Here is a 19,382-nt window from a genome sequence, read left to right as displayed (position 1 = left end):
GTTATGGACTGGGCTTCATAGTTCGTCGGAGTGTCGACGGTAGGGATGCGGAGCTGTTGGACGAGATTCCCTGAGATGAAGTTCCCCGCGGAACCAGAGTCGAGGAGGACGGTGACTGATATGACAAAGGAGCAGGCAGTAAGCAGGGCTCGGGTTGATAGAGGTTTGAGTTTAGGCAGAGTAGTTAAAACCGAACTCACCAAGACGCGTGGGGGCATTCCAACACACGATGTCCATCATCTCCGCAGTACATACATAGCCGTTGGATGATTTGTCTTTGCCGCTCCGACAGTGGGAGACGTGTGGTATTCGTTTGCATTGGTTCTGGAGGGTCAATTGTCTCTGGCCGGCGAGGAGGGAGAGGAGGAGTGGCGATGGCTGAGGATTGATCCGGAGGACATGACTGAATGCGGTTGGCACAGCGGATGGCAAGTTGTATAAATTTCTCCAATCCATAGTTGTCATCATAGGCACTCAGATGGAGACGTAAGCGGGGGTTTAATCCTTGACGGAATGCTGTGATGAGCGAGGGCTCGTTCCATCCGCTGGCGGCTGCTAAGGTTCGGAACTGTAATGCATACTGATGGATTGGTGTTGTACCCTGACGAAGCTGGTAAAGTTGCTCACCCACCGTAGAATCTCCGGGGGAAACACTGAACACCTCTTTGAAATGGTAGACGAAGTTTGCAAAAGTGCGGGTTGCCGGTCCAGCTTGATTGAGGATCGTTTTGGCCCATTTAAGAGCGGGTCCGGTGAGTGAGGTGACGACTAGGCAATCTTAGCTTGATCGGTGGTGAAGGCATGGGGATGCAGATTGATCGTCAGGGTACATTGGAGAATGAAGCCATCGCACGCCTCCGCCGAGCCAGAGAAGGGCGCTGGTCGGGCCATGGGACTGGCGAAGACGATCGGTGGGGAAGTGCTCGTGTTGACGGCTGAAGGCAGTGGTGGTGGTGGTGGAGCTGGTGGTGCCGTTGGTGTGGGCGATTGTAGTAACAATTTCTTCAGGGAATCCACCAACTCCTGGAAGGGATCCGTGGTGCTCATCCTGCGGTGTCGGTGAGGTCCGATCTTCTGTTATGGAAGGACTCGGACACAAAGGTAAATGGTGAAATAATACAGATGTGTTTATTTATAGCAGGTGAGGCACACTAATGGTGGAATGGTAAGTATATGATGAGGTCTTTCGCTGGATAATGGTATGGGTGATGGAATGACGGATGCACTTCTTTTCCACAGCGTGACACGAAGATAAGACGGGGGAATCCACAATAACGCCCACTCACTTCACTGACGGACAAACTACGAGGCAAGGAGACACTAGGAGGAAGGAACACAGAAGGTAAGGTAGACAGGTAAGGCAATACTTTTCTTGGAAGGATATATTGAGAGATAGCGATGTCAGAGTCCATGTAGTAATGAACGAGATCGTACAGTGAAGTGAGTGTGAGAGGAGCTTTTGTAGTGAGGGATGATGAGGATGTGATTGGGTGCAGGTGTGCGTGATCAGAACTCTGGTGAGGTGGATCGCTGTGATTGGTGGAGTGAAGGGCCTGACTGAGCTGTGACACATGGAGTGTTCATCTCGCCTTATTATGGGTATAAAATAAAATAAAACATCAGATCATGCACAGACTATCCTGTCTCTTTGAATTTAAATCTATATTTATTCACACCGGCTCTTGAAAACCTCTATGCGAACACACTTGCCCGAAAAAGTGCGGGGGACGAATTTACATGATATTAAAAGTGGGGGTCCCCCACGTAATCTACGCCCCTGCACTGAAGATAAAACTCACATTCTGGTACAAAATACAACTGTGTATATTATGAAAAGTGTCATTCTTGAGAAAACTATCGCTTTTAAATTGTAACATGGAGTTATATTGGTATAGACATATATTTGAGGGGCAGCACAGTGGGTCGGTGGTTAGCACTGTTGTCTCACAGCAAGACGGACTCCGGTTAGAGCTTTCTGTGTGGAGTTTGCATGTTCTCCCTGTGTCTGCGTGGGTTTACGCCGGGTGCTGTGGTTTCCACCCACCGCCCAAAGACATGCAGATTAGGTGAATTGAAGATTCTAAATGGACCCCCCCCCCATGACTTGTGTGTATAATAGACTTGTGTATGGATTAACTGATTCTCGCCATGAATATAGTCATAGATGCTGGAATGACGTTAAGAAGTAAATAAGCAAGTGGACATATATTTGTGATATATATTGCTGTCTTTTCTATATTTGGCTATTTACTTCAACGATTTATATATTCCAGAAAGTTTATTATAAATAATGTCTATTTCTAATAAATAGCAATGACAGCTGAGTGAGATGGTAAATATATACAAATATATTAACATTGTTAATAAAATTTCAAAGATTAATATTAGTGAATTTGTCATCGTACTGTTTTGTTGTATAGCCTTTTTTTATTATTATTAATAATAATTATAAGCCACAAACTAAGCATTCGTTTGAAGTAAGGGGAAAGTCCAAAAAGCTTTTATTTATTTGTTACAATGCGGGTATGTCTTATTCGTTCCGTTAATAAAAGATTTATGTTTAATATAAGCTACTTTGTTGCTGATGTTGTGTGTGGGATTTTTTTTTTTTTTCATTAAGGAGTAATACTGAATCAACCTTGAGCATTAATTTTGTTTGAAGAATAGGAAAGATCTAACGTTAAAGATCAAAATAAGCGCTGCAGATTGATTGCTACTGAGGTAAACAGACGCTCTCGAACTTTTTCTGCTGTATCTTTGTAATGGTTGTAGAAATGGTCATTAATTCATGATTTGGGTACGGCACAGACATGTTACAGGTAATAATACGATCAAAACGTCATGGCAACAAACGACTTCCTAAGTCAGTTTAAGTTGAAATGATTTCACAATCAATTTCATTCAACTTCATGTTTTACTGTTGTTTATTGTCATTGTAGGCTTAGGCTACTTTTTTCTATGAATTTTAATGAAAATACAAATTAATAAAATTAGTTTTATTTATTTTTTGTTACAAAATTTTCATTTATTTATTTTTAACACCGCACACCCAGCACCCCCATTTTTTCTTGGGCTACACGCCAGGGGATGCTGCAGCACCCTCAGCACCCCTACTTCCCGCGGTAATGGTTATATTATTGTGTCCTCTAGAAACCCCTAGACTTCTATCTACATAGAGACACAGAGTAGTTCAAAATCAAATAATAAAACCTAAAAACTTGCTGCTCAACATACTTGAGTTTGTCCAGATTCTTGAGTTTTTCAGAGAGCAGCTTGACTCCTGAATCTCCTGGGTGATTGTAGCTCAGATCCAGCTCTCTCAGGTGTGAGGGTTTTGAACTCAGAGCTGAAGACAGATAACCACAGCCTTCCTCTGTCACCATACAGCCAGATAACCTACAGACACACACAGCAACAGTACACATTACATTAGTTTGTTTGTCAGACATCACTAACACACAGTCATTTGTGCTGTTATTTTATGTAGTTTCAGTCACAAAAGTAAAGTAATCAGAAAACGTAAAGTCACTCTGAGACACGATTTTCTCGTATGTTAACCTGTTAGCCAGCATATAACCCCCATATTGGGACTCACAGCTGAAAATGACCAACCTAACTTAAAATTGTAACAGTTCCTGACTTCAGTCTGCTACACACACAATTTAGGTATCTTTGGAAAGAAGACACTTTAGGCTTTACTATCCATCATCCAGAGTTGATAATGCTCAAAAAGATAAAAAAAATTATAGACACTGAAGTGCCTTGAAAATGTTTTTTACCACACTGAATGTTTCTTTATTTCATATAAAAATACATGAAATAAGTCCTGGAGCAATTCAGAAAAGTAATGGGTTGAAAGTCACATGTCTCATGAGTTTATATTTCAAATTTGAAGAAGATACCATGAAAAATGAGATTATTGCAACCATTTCTCTGAGAATTGTTCACCATATGCTGTGTGTGTATATATATATATATATATGTATATATATATATTGTGACGGATCGGTGGCCCTCCCCTTATCATCATCACCACCCGTCCCTTATTCGCCGCCCTTCACCAGGCTCCCGACTGGAGTGGGTGGATGAGAGGAGGGCGTGGGATCAACGGGCTGGCGGCGTGTGATGAGGCACAGCTGGACTGAATGAAGCCTCATCACCGCCGCTGTTAAATGCCCAGCGCCTCTCCTCGAGACCGGTCTCTTCCCCGTGCATGCACGCTGGTGTCCTCGTGGGTCCAGGAAGGGGCGTGGGGACTTCCGCGCCACCGAAGACGTGAGCTGCCGAACCCGCGGTCCGGACGAAAGCCGCACCCGTATTACGGCCGTCGGACCAGGATGTCGGGCCGCATACAAGTCCTACCAAAGGCCGTGGACGGCGTGTAAGAGCCGCCGCTGTGATGAAGCCGCCGCCCTCGCGCCCGGACCCGAGTGGGAGCGCGTGCGGCCGCGGACTCCGCCCCTTCCTGGACCCTTCCTTTTGGAACACTGCCCTCCTGCACAAGCCCCGCAGCACGACGAGGACACCAGACCCCTGTTTATTTTGGACACTTCTTCCCCTGGACACTTTATTTTGTTAATAAAAAGCCTCTCCGAGGCCTGACGCCACACCCACTGTGTCTGTCGTTGGCTCCTCCCGTCACAATATATATATATATAGAGAGAGAGAGAGAGAGAGAGAGATATAGTCTGGCGAGTAAACAAAAAAATATAATATATAATGTTTGGAAAATGGCACATCTATTTAAATATCTAAAAGTACACTCTTAACATCAGTCAGTCAAGCATTATAAATGTATTATGATAATCGAGTATTATTTAATGATATAACTTTAGCAATTAGAATTAAAACTTGGTAACCATGTATTAACAGTCATTTTAATGGAACTGGTGGTGGTGCTTTTTTGGTCATTCAGTGTTTCTGTAAAATATGGGGGGAAAACTATCAATAATACTGATGAGATAATAATCATACTATGAATTCTACTAAGAACAACATAAAACGCACTAAGGATTAACGAGCTGCTGGATTCATGAATATTAATCACATTGTCTGCGTTTGCGTGAACTGATTTGCTGAAATCAAACCAGGGACGATAATAGGTGAGCGCCAGCCAATGAGATTGTTGTTACGCGGAGAACCCGGCAGTTCTTAAAAGCTGAAGAAGGAAATCCGTTATTTTGACAGGAAAATACAACAAAGAATATCGTTTACATACCATGCAGAATTGAGGCACTACATGTAAGACTCTCTTTCGCTCTCTCTCTCTCTCTCTCTCTCTCTCTCTCTCTCTCTCTGCATGTGAGGAAAAAAGCAAAGCGACTTCGAGTCGTGCGCTTCACACTAGAGCTTATGGTACATCAAATACAGGTGCACTGCGCATCCATTCAGATGATTTGAAAAATAGCACAGATTGCTTGACGGAGAGTGAAACTCTGAAGCGCTCAGTCAGAGTGTTCGGAGATTGACAATATATCTGTGCTAAACTTATACATAGCCTCCAACTCACACACTGGCGAGTAAAATCTGAGCATTTATTAGCCAGTGGCTAATATTATATATCATTTAGTCGCCCAGGGTGAAGATTTAGTCACATACGCGAGTGATTTACAGGCAATGTGCTACCACATTTGTATTTATTCTATGCTGCTCTAAATAGTGGTTGCTTGTGGCAACACAGAACAACTTCCTGTGTTTGCATTCTGAGCAGCGAAGAAGAATTGATTTCCGATTTGCAGCTTTAAGCGAAGCTAGTGCGCATAACTATAACGTTAGGTCTTGTTTAAAAATGGTATCGGATCGGTACATGGGTTCAAGTACTCGCTGATACCGATGCCAGAATTTTTTGTGGTATTGGTGGAATTTCCGATACTAGTATCGGAATCAAAACAACCTTAATTACGACGAAGCTGGTATGTACTGCATTTTTATTATGGATGTTTTGATGTGTACTACTTACACAAATTTAGCAAATACATTCCTTATAAGCTTTCCATTGAAAAACAGCGATTTGTCGTCGATGCTTGAGGCTTAGACCTTCAGAATGATATATAGTTTGTCAAAATTAATTTTGTCACGTTTCATTTAATCTATTCGTAAACAATGACATGTGCAAACAGAGAGCGTTCAGTGCACTGGTGTCAGTCCTCTGTCGTGTGTGTCATGTGTTCCTGCCTCTTGTTTCCATATTTGGTCATGTTCCTGTCCTTGTTTAGCGTGATTATTAGTTAAGTGTTGTCCAGCTGTGTTTTAGTTATTATCTGTAATTGTCATGTGTATTTAGTTCCTGCCTGTTTAGTTAGTTGTCGTCTGGTCTACTCGTTATTCCCCGGTGTTCCTGTCTGTGTCAACCTTGCCTTGTCTTGCCCTGCCCTGATGTCACCATTAAAGACTATTATTTTGAAGTATCTCCTCGTCTGCGTGTTCGTCGTTCCTCCCTGCTGTGTGCACCGTGACAGCTGGCGTCCTGGTGCAGATTAACAGGTTAATGAATACAGTGTCATGCTTCACTCTCAAACTAAATGTGGTAGCATGTTGTTAATCATTTTATGGAAAACAATTTACCTCAGGATCTCCAGCTGACAGCTTGGACTCTTCAGTCCATCAGAAAGCAGCTTCACTCCAGAATCCTGCAGGTCATTGTTACTCAGGTCCAGCTCTCTCAGACGGGAGTTTGAGGATTGTAGAGCTGATGACAAGCTCTCACAAGACTGAGAAGTGAGATTACATATGGAAAACCTGAATGAGAAAAACAGTAATTGCACAGAGAATAAATCTTAGCAATGTGATTTTTAATGATTAATTTAACCCTCTGGGGTCGACAAACGCATATATGCATTTTGAGGTAGATTTTCCTGATAAGGCCGAAATGAGCTTGAATTACTCTGCCATTTTTGATTGTACAGATAAGAGCAATACACCATTCGAATCTGTAAGGGGTCTACTTTTATTTGTATACACTCATAATAAGAACTAAACTTTGTGCTTTTGAAGAATAAAGAAAACAAACAGGGTGTGCTCTCTGTCTTCTCCGTCTCCGCGAACTGCTTTTTGAAACACATCACTAAAATGAACTGTAACTCAGCAAATAATTCACACAGAGACATTTGAAATATATCTATAGAGAGCTTGACATGTCTACTGTTAAATGAAGCAAGTCTTACCGAAAACAAATATTCTGTGATAAAGTAATCCGTATGAAACCAAGGACATGTCCAGTTTTTCCGTCTGGTCTCATTATCTCTAATTAGGTCACACCCATGCGCTGCTCGCGCTATTGTTATTACAAATCTCCACGCGAGCCACGCGGCATGTAAACGCCCACACCACTGTAAACAAAGCTGCAACGCATTCATCTCAGATACTTTTCAGTTTTGGAAGAACGCGCTGAGAGGAAAAAGCCTTGTATTTACCCCAGAAGACGCGCGCTGAGAGGAAAAAGCCTTGTATTTACTGTCAGAAGACGCGCTGAGAGGAAAAAGCGTTGTTTACCTCACAAACAGAACGCGAGCGCAGCTGGAGCCGGCGGAGGAGGATATACTTTATACCGAGTAAGTAATGTTTCTCATTGGCATTCGATAATGTGTTGAACGCAATTAATAGTTGAACTTTTCCCAAACTATAACTCCAGAATAAAATGTGTAAAATCGAGTGCAACATTTGAAATATAATAGACAACCTTTCATTGCATTTAAATGTTGCACGACGTGAGGATAGTTATATGTTCTATGCTTTATTTATTTTGAATAGTAAAAATATGTAGGCCTATATATTATAATAAATATAATGTACTGTTTTTGCTGTACTTTGGATCAAATGAATGCAGGCTTGGTGAGCTGAAGACACTTCTTTAAAAAAAAACAAAGAAAAACATTACAAATCTTACTGTTTAAATAATTTGACTGGTAGTGTATGTATTGTCACCATGTTTGCTTTGTCTTTGTCCGTTCATTGTGTTGCTCACGTCTGTTTTGTGTTTTCTCATGCAGTTTCTGCTGTCTCCTGTTTTCCTGGGTTCCAGTTTCCTGCCACTGTTTTGGATATTTTGGATATTGCACCCACGATGTCTTGACTCTTCTGTTGTTTATTTGTTTGTTTGTTCCTAATAAACTGTTTAACTGCACTCGCAAGTGAATCTCAAGTTATTTTATGTGATAGTTATATGTATACACATTTCTTTTTTCCTCACATTCTTTCTTGTAACTCTTCTCTCTCAGTCACACACCTGACTGAATGGCTCATTATGGAGCTCATTATGCGGGCCTTTGTCTTCTCAGGTGTGAGTCACCCCCTCGCATAGAGCCTTTCCACTCAAAAAGTGACTTAGAAAATTTAAATCAATATATTGTTTTCTCTGAATGAGTGAGTTAGATTATTTTCAGATCATTTTGAAGCAAATATTCTAGGCTACAAGATCCAGTTCTCAAAAGTCTTGTGAACAAATGTTCTGTATGTGTTTTATGGCCTTATTTCAGTTACTTTAAAATTTTAGTTTTTTTTGAACCACGCATAAACGTTGTTTTCTCATAAACACAATCACGTACGTACATGCTGCTTACATATTATTGTAGCCCAGTTTGTGCTGAATACAGTGTTTTTAGACTTTAGCCATTAAAATGTTTATAAGCAACTGAAAAAAGCACAAATGTCAGGGCATGTCAAAATTTCTCCGGGGCCCCAAAACACCCTCAGACCCCAGAGGGTTAAGGGGGGGATCAATGATAGTGTTTGAAACCAAACCTCAGGATCTCCAGCTGACAGCTTGGACTCTTCAGTCCATCAGAAAGCTGCTTCACTCCTGAATTCTGCAGGTCATTATTACTCAGGTCCAGCTCTGTCAGACGGGAGTTTGAGGATTGTAGAGCTGATGACAAACTCTCACAAGACTGAGCAGTGAGATTACAGCCATACAGCCTGTAAAGAGAACCCCAAAAATACAAAAAACAGCCATATTAATGTGTTTATCAGGCTTATAATCTTGACTGCATGTTTGTCCTAAGTACAACATAAACATTAAAATGGTAGACATTAAAAGTACATTAAAATGGTATTAGTAACAGAAATGAGCACAAATGTCAGGGCATGTCAAAAAATCTACAAGGTCCAAAAAATCCCTCAGGATCAACTTTTGAGTGTTAAGTTTGCAGCAAATCAAACTGATTCATGAATAATTTGATCCAGTTCAACTCACTGACTCGGTGATCTGGTCACAGCGGTTCATGTTATCAACACACTGAATCTGTCTTACTGAAATGAGGCAAGTAATATAATATAAGAAAGTAATATAAATGTGTACAGAGGATTTGATTCATGAAGCGAAAATATAACTACTATAACAAATGCATAAAGAAAGAGAACGTGTTTTAAATTGACATGAAATTGTAAATTCTGTAACATCTGCTTATGATCCTTGATGGTCGTTGGGACTTTATGGCTTAAGGGACCCTTTTAGCCTTTGACTTTTGCATATAAATTACTGACCTGGCCTCAGCGTTTACATTTATATGGGTACTAAATTGCAGATGGTCTTTATCACTATCAAAAGGATGCAAAAGGATCGACTAAGTGTCCTTATCAAGCTTCAAAAACATTCCACAGAAGGGGGGGTGACCCCCCGGACCAGACTAGTCTGTCTCCACGATTTCAAATACACATCACACACACACACACACCTAAAGACATTTTCTCTATTTAGGCCATAATTAAGCAGTTATAAATGTATCTGGTATATGCATGTGTTGTTTGTATGTTTCCTTATTATATTAGCCTAGTTACCACTCGTTATTCGAATTAGTAAGCTCTTATCACTCATATTTAGAGGTATGAAGGTATCTCTGGTTTAATACCTTTCAGATGTCTCTTTCTTGATATCAAAATGATCTGCTCTTTATTCCTCACACAATGATGTACACTATGTGATCATGAAATGCATCACACTATTCTTACTGTACTGTGGGGAAAATTACACCAGTCTCCAGATCAGTCGTAAAACATGCAAACGAGGTGTCAAGTGGGACAAAGAACATTTTCCCGCTGAAACTATGAGCCTTGTTATTGGTCAAACTAACCAAAATGGGTGTTACAGGGAAACAGATAAAACTTCTCCCACACCAAAAAAACCAGGCTTCTCTTAACTGTCGGTGCCCCGGAGACACACTTATCACCTTGGAAACCTCACGGCTCCCCTTCCGGGGGAGTCCGATCTTCTGGAAGTTTTAAACTCAGTAACTTTGTCAACTCACTTCGGACTAATCACCCATGACTGGAATGACGAAGCTTTCACTCCTAAAGGAATTCATCAGGAATCTACGCACCAGGATGCTTTACTCAGCTCCCACAAAACCCATGCAAGTAACCGCTTGTTAACTATCTAGATGCGCTTCTAGGCTTCGACCCCTTTTAATTAAGGTGATGTGATTATCTGATGGTTCGTAACAGGTTGTAGTCAGCTGATGTTAAAATCCTGCCATACTCTCTCTTGCGTGCGCGAGCGCTCCTTCTCTCTCTCTCCCTCTCTCTCTTCTCTATCTCTCTCTCCATGCCTTCCTTGCGTTGGCATCCATGTTTAACGTGTGTATGTCTGTGTCTAGTTCTATGTTACATGTTCCCCTGTAGTGTAGTTTAATAAACATCCATATGTATTCACACTTGGTTGTCTGTGTCTGCTGCTCTCAGAACAAAGTCACTTTAACGTCCGGTCTTGCTACAATGCTCGGAGCAATGCTTCAGTAAGGAAATTATTTGTCGTGACCAGAGGAATAATTTTCCTTAGACTCAATAGAAGGGTCCGTACTGAGGACGAACTAATCATTTTATTGTACTATTAATACTACAGCTAATTCCTGAAGATGGATATATAAATGATAACCCGTTATGATTAATTATGTTCATCTCATAAAGCAGATATGCTACAATTGAAACAAACTGTTCAAAAGAATCACTTAAGGAAATTTAGGTATTATTTCATTTCTCAATTAAACTGCATTACAAAATTCAAAATTTTCCAGGATCAGGCTCCTCATCAGGTTTTTGAGTAGACATTGCCTGCCTTGTGTCCTTGGAGAAAAATCACTGATACATTCATTCTACAATATAAATGGTAAAATCTGCTAGCTGTAGTTATGAAATGCCAATTCATCCTCATATTGTAACATAGTAATTTAATGTCAAACCTCAGTGTGTTCAGCTGACAGTATGAACTCTTCAGTCCATCATACAGCAGCTTCACTCCTGAATCCTGCAGGTGATTGCTACCCAGGTCCAGCTCTGTCAGATGAGAGTCTGATGATTGGAGAGCTGAAGATACTGTTTCACAGCATTTCTCATCAAGACCACAGCCGTCAAATCTGCCAAAACAGAAGGTTATGCTGATTATTTTCTGATGTTCAGTGTTTCTGCAATAACTTATTGTACCCTTCATAATCAGGACAACAAGACATTTTACATTATTATACATATTTTGACAATTAATTGTTTAGTGATGGATAATAAAATATTCGATCAAACAGCAGTCAGTGAAATTACTCACAAGGCTTTTCTGCAGCATCTCACAGCTGGAACAAGTCTTGTAAAGCCTGATTGTTCTGAAGTGAACCTCTTTGGGTTGAACTCATCCAGAACCTTCTCTGACATCAGCAGTACGTAGGTCAGCATGGTGCACATTGAAGATGAGAGTTTTCTTCCTGGATTTTCATCTGAAATGAGGTATCTCTGGATTTCCTCATATAATGAATGATCCTTGAGCTCAAGTAAACAGTAGAATAGGTTGACTAAATCTTCATCTGAGATATCCTCATCTTGTTCTTGTTTAATATATTGACTTATTTGTCTGATGCTCTCTGTGGTGTCTTCAGTGCGTGTGATCAGACCTTTGAGCAGGTTTTGACTGGATTCCAGTGTAATGCCCATCAGAAACCGCAGGAACAGGTCCAGATGTCCTTTCTGACTCTTCATGGCTTTACCAACAGCCTTCTGCAGTAGCTCCTGCAATGTGATATTTTCTTCGGGCTCATCAAAGAAAAACTGAAGCTCCTGCATGTTCTTGTTCAGGTAACAGAGGAACACATGCACTGCAGCGAGGAACTCTTGAACACTCAGATGCACAAAGCTGAAAACCCTCTTGTAATGAAATACATTTTCCTTCTTAAAGATCTCAGCGATCATTCCTGTGAACTCAGTGTCTTTACTCACATCAATATCACACGCTTTCAGATCTTCCTCATAGAACACAATGTTTTCCTGCTTCAGCTGTTCAAACGCTAGCTTGGCTAACTTTGAAATAATTTCTCTGTTTGAATCTAAGTTCTTTGTAGATTCTCTTTCTGTCTTTTTGGCATATTTCTGGTTCTTAATGTTCATCTGTATCAGTAGGAAGTGGATGTACATTTCAGTGAGTGTTGTGCTGATGTTCTCTTCACTGTTGTTGATGAGAAGATCCTGAAGTACTGTTGCTGTGATCCAGCAGAACACAGGGATGTGGCACATGATGTAGAGACTACGAGACGTCTTAATGTGTTTGATGATTCTGGAGGCCAGACTCTCATCTGTGATTCTCTTTCTGAAGTACAGCTCCTTCTGTTGGTCAGTGAATCCTCGCACCTCAGTGAACAAACCCACATACTTAGAATCAATCTGATTGGCTGCTGCTGGTCGTGAGGTCACCCAGACCAGAGATGAAGGAAGTAGAGTCCCTTTGACCAGATTTGTGAACAGCACATCTACAGATGATTTTTCCTCAACATCGTTCACTATTCCGCTTTCAAATTCCAAAGGCAGGCGACTCTCATCAAGTCCATCAAATATAAAGGCAAGTTTACATTCCTCATATAACTTTGATTTTTCCATGTTCTTCAATTGAGGATAAAATTTCAGCAGAAACTCATGGAGATTGAACTCTCTGTCTTTAATGCAGTTAATCTCTCTGAATGGAAGCAGGAACACACAGTGTATATCCTGATTGGCTTCTCCTTCTGCCCAGTCCAGGATGAACTTGTGCACAGAGACAGTTTTTCCGATGCCAGCAACTCCCTTGGTCAGCACAATCTTCTTCTCATTGTTTTCCCTTAATAATTTAAATATATCATTGCATTTGATTGGTTTTTCCTGTGCTATTATTTTGTTCTTCTTGAAAGCATCATCAGTCTTCAGAATCTCATGTTTCTGATGAACCTCCTTCATATCTCCCTCTGTGATGAAGAGCTCTGTGTAAACAGCCTGGAGATCTGCTTCATTGTCTTCTGTGCCCTCAAAAATATGTTCAGCTTTCTTCTTCATGTTGGATTTGTGAGTTTCCAAGAATTCTTTCCGAATCAAATCTGCTGTTTTAAAAGATTATTAAGTTAATAAAACATAAGGGAAAAGCAAAAACAGATTTCATTTTTTAAAGACACATGACCAAGCTTCATCAGCATGATCTCTTCAGAATCAATTAAACATATTGTAATTAAATAAATTTTGAAAGTAACACCACAGATTTTAATAATACATAGATGGTGCATCTATAATACTTGAATGGGAGAAGTGCAGTGCACAATATGGTGGAATAGTCCCGCTTCTGAATAAAAGAGCCGGTTGTTAATTGGTAAAGTCATCGCATCACTGCAGCTGCACTAAGAAGCTCTGGTTGCTATAGAAACAGTCAGCATCCTGAGACGCTCTTAGGACTGTGCTGCTCAATGACTGGTCTAGCCTGAGAAATAAGCTTTTTTAACACTATCTGAGCATAAGAAAAAAATCTTATGAGACAATTGTCAGATTTCATTGTTGATTTCAAATGTAATCGCCAGCTTGGTGAACGGCTTTGGAAAAAATTGTTTCCCCATTCAGAGAGACAGGAGCTGCACCTGCATGACTGAAATAGCTGCTTGAGAGGCGTTTCAAAGAAGGCTGTCGAGTGAAATGAGGGACTTTGAGGGACTTAAAGGGACTTTGGTTATACAGTTTTGAGGTTTTCGATTGAATTAATTCACTAAACTTGTCATGTCTCTCATGGATTTAAGCATTCAGATCAAGTAATCCAGGAATATTTAACTGTTTTGAATGTGTAATTTGTAAACTCAGTACAGAGGACAGGGCTTCAGGAACAGCTGGCAGTGAATGCACTGTTTCTGTGTGTATAAGGTATACTGGTGTGGTCATTGCTGGTCACATACGGCTGAAGTTTCTGGCTGTTGAGGAGGTCAGTCTAGTTAGATCTGGTGATACAGTACATCACCTCTCACATTTCATCTCTGTTCTAATATTAATAATGCTCCCAACCCTGATCTGTCCAACATTACGAACAATGCCACTGCATGGAGGTGTTTATATTCATTGCCATTGATAATCTTACACTAACTGTGATTTATACAGAGAATATTATGAAAAAAAAAAAAAAAAATCAGTTTTGAATACGACTGATAAGACTGCACCTTGTTTTTCGGTGTGTTTCTCTGCCGTCTCTGAGATTTCTGTGAAGAGAGAGAAAAAGGACAGATGTAAAAAATGTGTGACAAAATATACAGATACATGAAAGAAAATTCTGTACAGTATGTCTGCATAAGAACAATATGACCATAAATGAACTGTGAGATTCAGAGGTCTCTCACAGACCTCCCTGTTATTCTCCTCCTGAGTGTATTATGAGTCACCATTCACTTCCCTTATGTTCAGTCACCATAGAGAACAATCTCACATAGCCTCCTGTGTATTTTTATGTTAAGTTATTTTTCAAGTGATGTATGTTTATTGTCCTTTTATTCCTACCTGCTGCGTTATTGTTTTTTTTCTTTGTTCAAGGTTATTCCATATTTGTTATTTCCAACTGTGTTAATGATTAAGAAATTATTCCTTTTATGGTTTTATCTTTGTACGCTCTTTGGGGAGACAACTTTCTATGCAATATATAAAATGTGTAAATGGCTCAATAAAGATTGAAGATTTAGGACATCATTACTGAACTGATGAGGAAGAGAAATCTAATTCTTACATGAACTTTAACAGGAACAGGGTTCACGATCACTCAGCATTATTACACTGGCTGCTAGTAAGCAGTGTGTCTCAGTGAGCACAGTTAAAGTGACAGTACCGTGTCCTGCAGTGCTGATGATGGTCACTGGACCTGTGAAGGTGTTTCCAGCGAGTACAGGAGCATTTACAGCTGCTCCCATCTGAGCTTTCACATCAACACTGACTCCAGTGTGAGGACTGCTGCTCGTCTGAGCTGGAATACAGAGAGATTCATTACATTTCCTAAATGACAACTTCAACATTAATGATATTCTGTTCTTCATTACCTTCCTCGAGTTTCAGCTTTTTTCTTTCCGGCTCATCTCGTGTCACACAATCCTGCTCACCAGATGCCATCGTCTTCACCGACTCGCTGCTGTTGGACTGGAAGAAGAAGGTTTTTAATCGCTCTAATGTCACCAGACACTTTCCAGAAATAAATAAGCAACTATTTGAAAATAAACAAGTAAATAAAATATAGCAGCAGTTATAAAATATGAGTTATTAAATGTCTGGATGTGTTGTTCACTATATTTAAAGAAACAAATACTGGGTTTTGTTCACCAAGAATCATGTAAAATAATGATAAAATAATAAAATGAACAGGAGAACTTCTCCCTAAACGCCTGCTAATTGAACATGTTCACAGCTGTAGTAGTGTTTGTGTTGTTTCTCTGTTCTTCAGTGAATCTGCTTGTTAACAGCTGTTCATCAGCGTCTGAATTCATCGTGTGTTCATTCTCTCTGTCAGGGGGACTATATCAGTAAACTCATGTAGGACACTGATTCTTCAGACACGGGACAAAACATGTCCAGCAATTCTAACTGCTATTAGCTTTAAAACTGGAAATATGTTCAATTGTAAATGTTATGAAGGATTAATAACAGAATGCTTTTAACACAATTATCCCCTTCAATTTAATTTGATCATTATTATGTGAAATCTATGACACTTATTGTCTTCTCACTACTAGAATCTAAAACCGTGTGTCCACAGAGAAGGGTTCAATCATTCATATGCTATAAAATGGATAAAAATGTTTTTAATGATGAAAAACAGCTTGTTTTATCAAAAGCAACACTTAAGATCTCATATCAAAGCAAGGTTGTTTTTCAGTGACGCATGCGTGTTTCATAAGGTTTCAAAGCCGTGTCCGCACTTTTAGTCAGCACCGTCAGACATTGATTAAGATGTAATAAAATCAGGGAATATCAGGGGCAGCTGTGGCTCTAAAGGACCCCTCGTCACAGTCCTCCTCTGCAGAGTACATCACTGTCAGACAGACTCTGGTCAGATTAATATGTTTAGAATATTTTAAATCCTAATGTTAATATTTCCTGTCACAACCATGATATGTCAACACCATCCTCCAGTTTCTGAGGAAATTATTTGAAATATTTAGATCATTTTATTCTCCTGAAGCAGTTCCATTAGCATCAAGCATCAACTGAGAAAACAACATGGTTGCTTGTGAATATTTTAAATCCTAATGTTAAAGGGGTGGTTTACTGCAATTTCACTTTTTTCATTTTAAATAGTGTGTAATGTTGCTGTTGGTGCATGAACAGTATCTGCAAAGTTGCTGCGCTGAAAGTTCAACGTAAGAGGAGATATCGTCTTTTAAAAATCAGGAAGTTTAATGCCTACAAAAACGACTCATATGGGACTACAATGAGATACTTCCCGGGTTGCATACGTAACAAACCCATAAATTTGCATCAAACCCCTCCCTCCGGAACATGCCAAAAAGGGGGCGAGGTCATGTTCTGCGGCTGTGTCGAAGAGGAAGAGTTATAGTGAAGAGTTGTAGCCATGTCGTCGAAACGGTGTTATTTTCACCCAGCTGTCAGGTCTTCTGTGTTCGGGCTTCCCGTTCGTCAACAATGGTTAAGATTTATGTTTGATTATGTTCCTGACAATTACTATCCTAATTTAGCTCTCTGTGCTGCGCATTTTACGGAAGACAGCTTCCAGAATCTACACGAGTTCAATGCCGGATTCACACAGAAACTATTACTAAAACATGGAGCGGTTCCAACTTTAAAAACAGAGGCAGCAGTTGTTGGGCCACAACCTGTAAGTAAGATTTCATCATTTTAAATGTATTTGCATGTATAATTTCAGACGTAATGTTTAAGTTTTATAAAGGACGTAAACAAATGCCAACGCTGGCTTTAGTAGCCAGTTAGTTAAATGATGTTTCGTGTGTCTATGACAAACACGTACAAACATTTTCGACCCGAATTTGTAATTATGTTCTAATTTTGTAAATGTATTTTCCATGTATACTTTATGACTCAATTTTTTGATTTGATCAAGAACGTAAACACAAGCCAACACTGTTCGGTTATAGTAGCCAGTTAGTTCGATGCTATTTTGTGTGTATAAGACAAACGTGTACGAACTTCAAAAATTATATGTAATCACAACAGCAAACTTCCATTCAGAAACGTTTGTAAGAGCCGTGCTTGCAGAAGTTCTGCTTGACTCTCTTCATTACCGCTTTCTGGGTCTGATTCTGGCTCAAACTGATACGGCAATATTGACACCATTATTTACATTTGACCGCAGCACATGCAGCTGTCGCCCGTGAAGGTAATGGGAGTGAAGTTTCCGGACAGTGTGCAGTACGCAGTTTAGCCAATCACAACACACCGGCCCAAATAACCAATCTGAACCCATTGCCTGTTTCTGAGGGAGTGGTTTCAGAGAATCAGGAAGATAACCGGTCGTTCAAATGACAGGAGAAAGCGGCTTACAATAAAGGTGAAATATATGAAAAATAAGGCGTTTTTTAACAAACGAAACACAAAGACATGTTATATTGCACCCCATAAACACAATCGAGCAAAGAAAAAAAGCAGTAAACCACCCCTTTAATATTTCCTGTCACAGCCATGATATGAACACCATCCTCCAGTTTCTGAGGAAATTATTTGAAATATTTAGATCATTTTATTCCTCTGAAGCAGTTCCATTAGCATCTAGCATCAACTGAGAAAACAACATGGTTGCTACATGAACTCTATTTGTTTTGTGAAATAAATGCTAAATTTGTCAACACTAAGATTTTCTGTGTGACGGTGGAGACGGGCCGATGACGGAGTCGACATTCAACGTGAAGTCCTCATATTTGTGTGGTTTCAAGTCATTTTTAATTATATTAAATATAAAATAGTATTTAATTTTTCTAATAATGTATGAATACTAAACATGCGACCTGACCACACATATTGCTTTTATGGACTGATAATCATCACTTCTAGCAGAGTTAGTGTTGAGCGAACACAAAACACTGGATAAAACACATCTACACATGATACAGTTCACTTGTGTTCTGATCATTTCTGGATCATTTGTTAAGATGTTTAAATGTGAATATTAAGATCCTGGTGAATGTAAATGATAGAGGTAACGACTGATTGTTTCATTTGTTCATTTAACTGTTTTTAAAAGTTACCTTGTTACTTCAGCAGATGCACAGCAGACATACTGTTCTGAGATGAGAGAAAATAGATCGTTTGTGTTCCAATGATATACCAAAATACTTGTAGATCAGGAATCAGAAGAGGATCTGTGTTGCTGCTTCTCCTGTTCCTCCTGAAAACAGAATGAAAATCAGTTTGTTACAAAACTCTTTCTTTACTGAAACATTACACACACACTTCATCATAAATAAAGCATCTTTACTTTACTTGTCCGCTCGATTTCAGTTCTCTTCTGTACGAAGCAGCAGAGTTTGGTATTAGCAGGCGAGCTCTTAGTGTTTATTTCAGATGTTGTGTAAAGCAGAAGTGTGTGTAGCTGTGAAGGAATCTCTGAAGTTATGAGGAGTGCTAGAAGTGCGTAAACATTCACCTCAGTATACATCTTCTCTAATATTAAATATAAGACGATAATGGCGCTAAACACGCATGTAAATAACACGCACATCACTCTTTATGAAGTGAATCAGAAGAGCAGCGGTTCCTGATGTTACGATCAAAACCGTGTTGAAAAGCTTCGAGTAATGAAGCTTTCTCCGATACAGCTGTGTTGAGCTTCGCTGCTTCAGAACGCTTCACTAGCAGCGACAACATTATCACAATATGACAGATAAACACAGATCTATCAACTTACTCATGCTCCACTCGCAGAAGTGAAACTGAAAGTAACCCGAACCCGCTCCGGCGGAAGTGACGTAGCGCTCTGTACACTACACTCACAACAGTAACTTCCGCAAGAAAACTTAATGACTTGTATAGCAACAAGGTTAATGGAGCTTTCGTGCGCTCGAGAGCTAAGTGTATAGAAAAGGGCGAGAGAAACACAGCATATTTTTTTGCCCTTGAAAAAAAAAGTAATTTTAAGAAAAAAATCATTGTCAGCATTATGTATTAATAACTCCATATGTGAG

General features: G+C 39.8%; 1 protein-coding gene across 4 annotated transcripts in view; it reads right to left on the bottom strand.

Moving 5' to 3' along the window:
* The window catches only part of LOC131536475 (NACHT, LRR and PYD domains-containing protein 12-like), a 31,126-nt gene extending 11,981 nt beyond the window's left edge, over positions 1-19,145 (bottom strand). Inside the window, exons 1-10 of one of the 4 annotated variants that reach the window (XM_058769418.1) lie at positions 19,106-19,145; positions 18,447-18,586; positions 15,273-15,369; positions 15,065-15,199; positions 14,409-14,447; positions 11,528-13,316; positions 11,172-11,345; positions 8,740-8,913; positions 6,565-6,738; positions 3,235-3,396 (exon numbers count right to left, since the gene is read on the bottom strand). In XM_058769418.1, coding sequence (XP_058625401.1) covers positions 3,235-3,396; positions 6,565-6,738; positions 8,740-8,913; positions 11,172-11,345; positions 11,528-13,316; positions 14,409-14,447; positions 15,065-15,199; positions 15,273-15,342 — 2,717 coding nt within the window. In that variant the 5' untranslated portion in view covers positions 15,343-15,369; positions 18,447-18,586; positions 19,106-19,145. The other 3 variants (XM_058769417.1, XM_058769420.1, XM_058769419.1) reach the window with 3 other exon arrangements.
* Between the last annotated feature and the right edge of the window lie 237 nt (positions 19,146-19,382).

Source organism: Onychostoma macrolepis, chromosome 03 (genome assembly GCF_012432095.1).
Source record: "Onychostoma macrolepis isolate SWU-2019 chromosome 03, ASM1243209v1, whole genome shotgun sequence".
NCBI lineage: Eukaryota > Metazoa > Chordata > Actinopteri > Cypriniformes > Cyprinidae > Onychostoma > Onychostoma macrolepis.
Note: the sequence above shows the minus strand (reverse complement) of the source record. Positions and strands in the feature narration are given on the sequence as shown.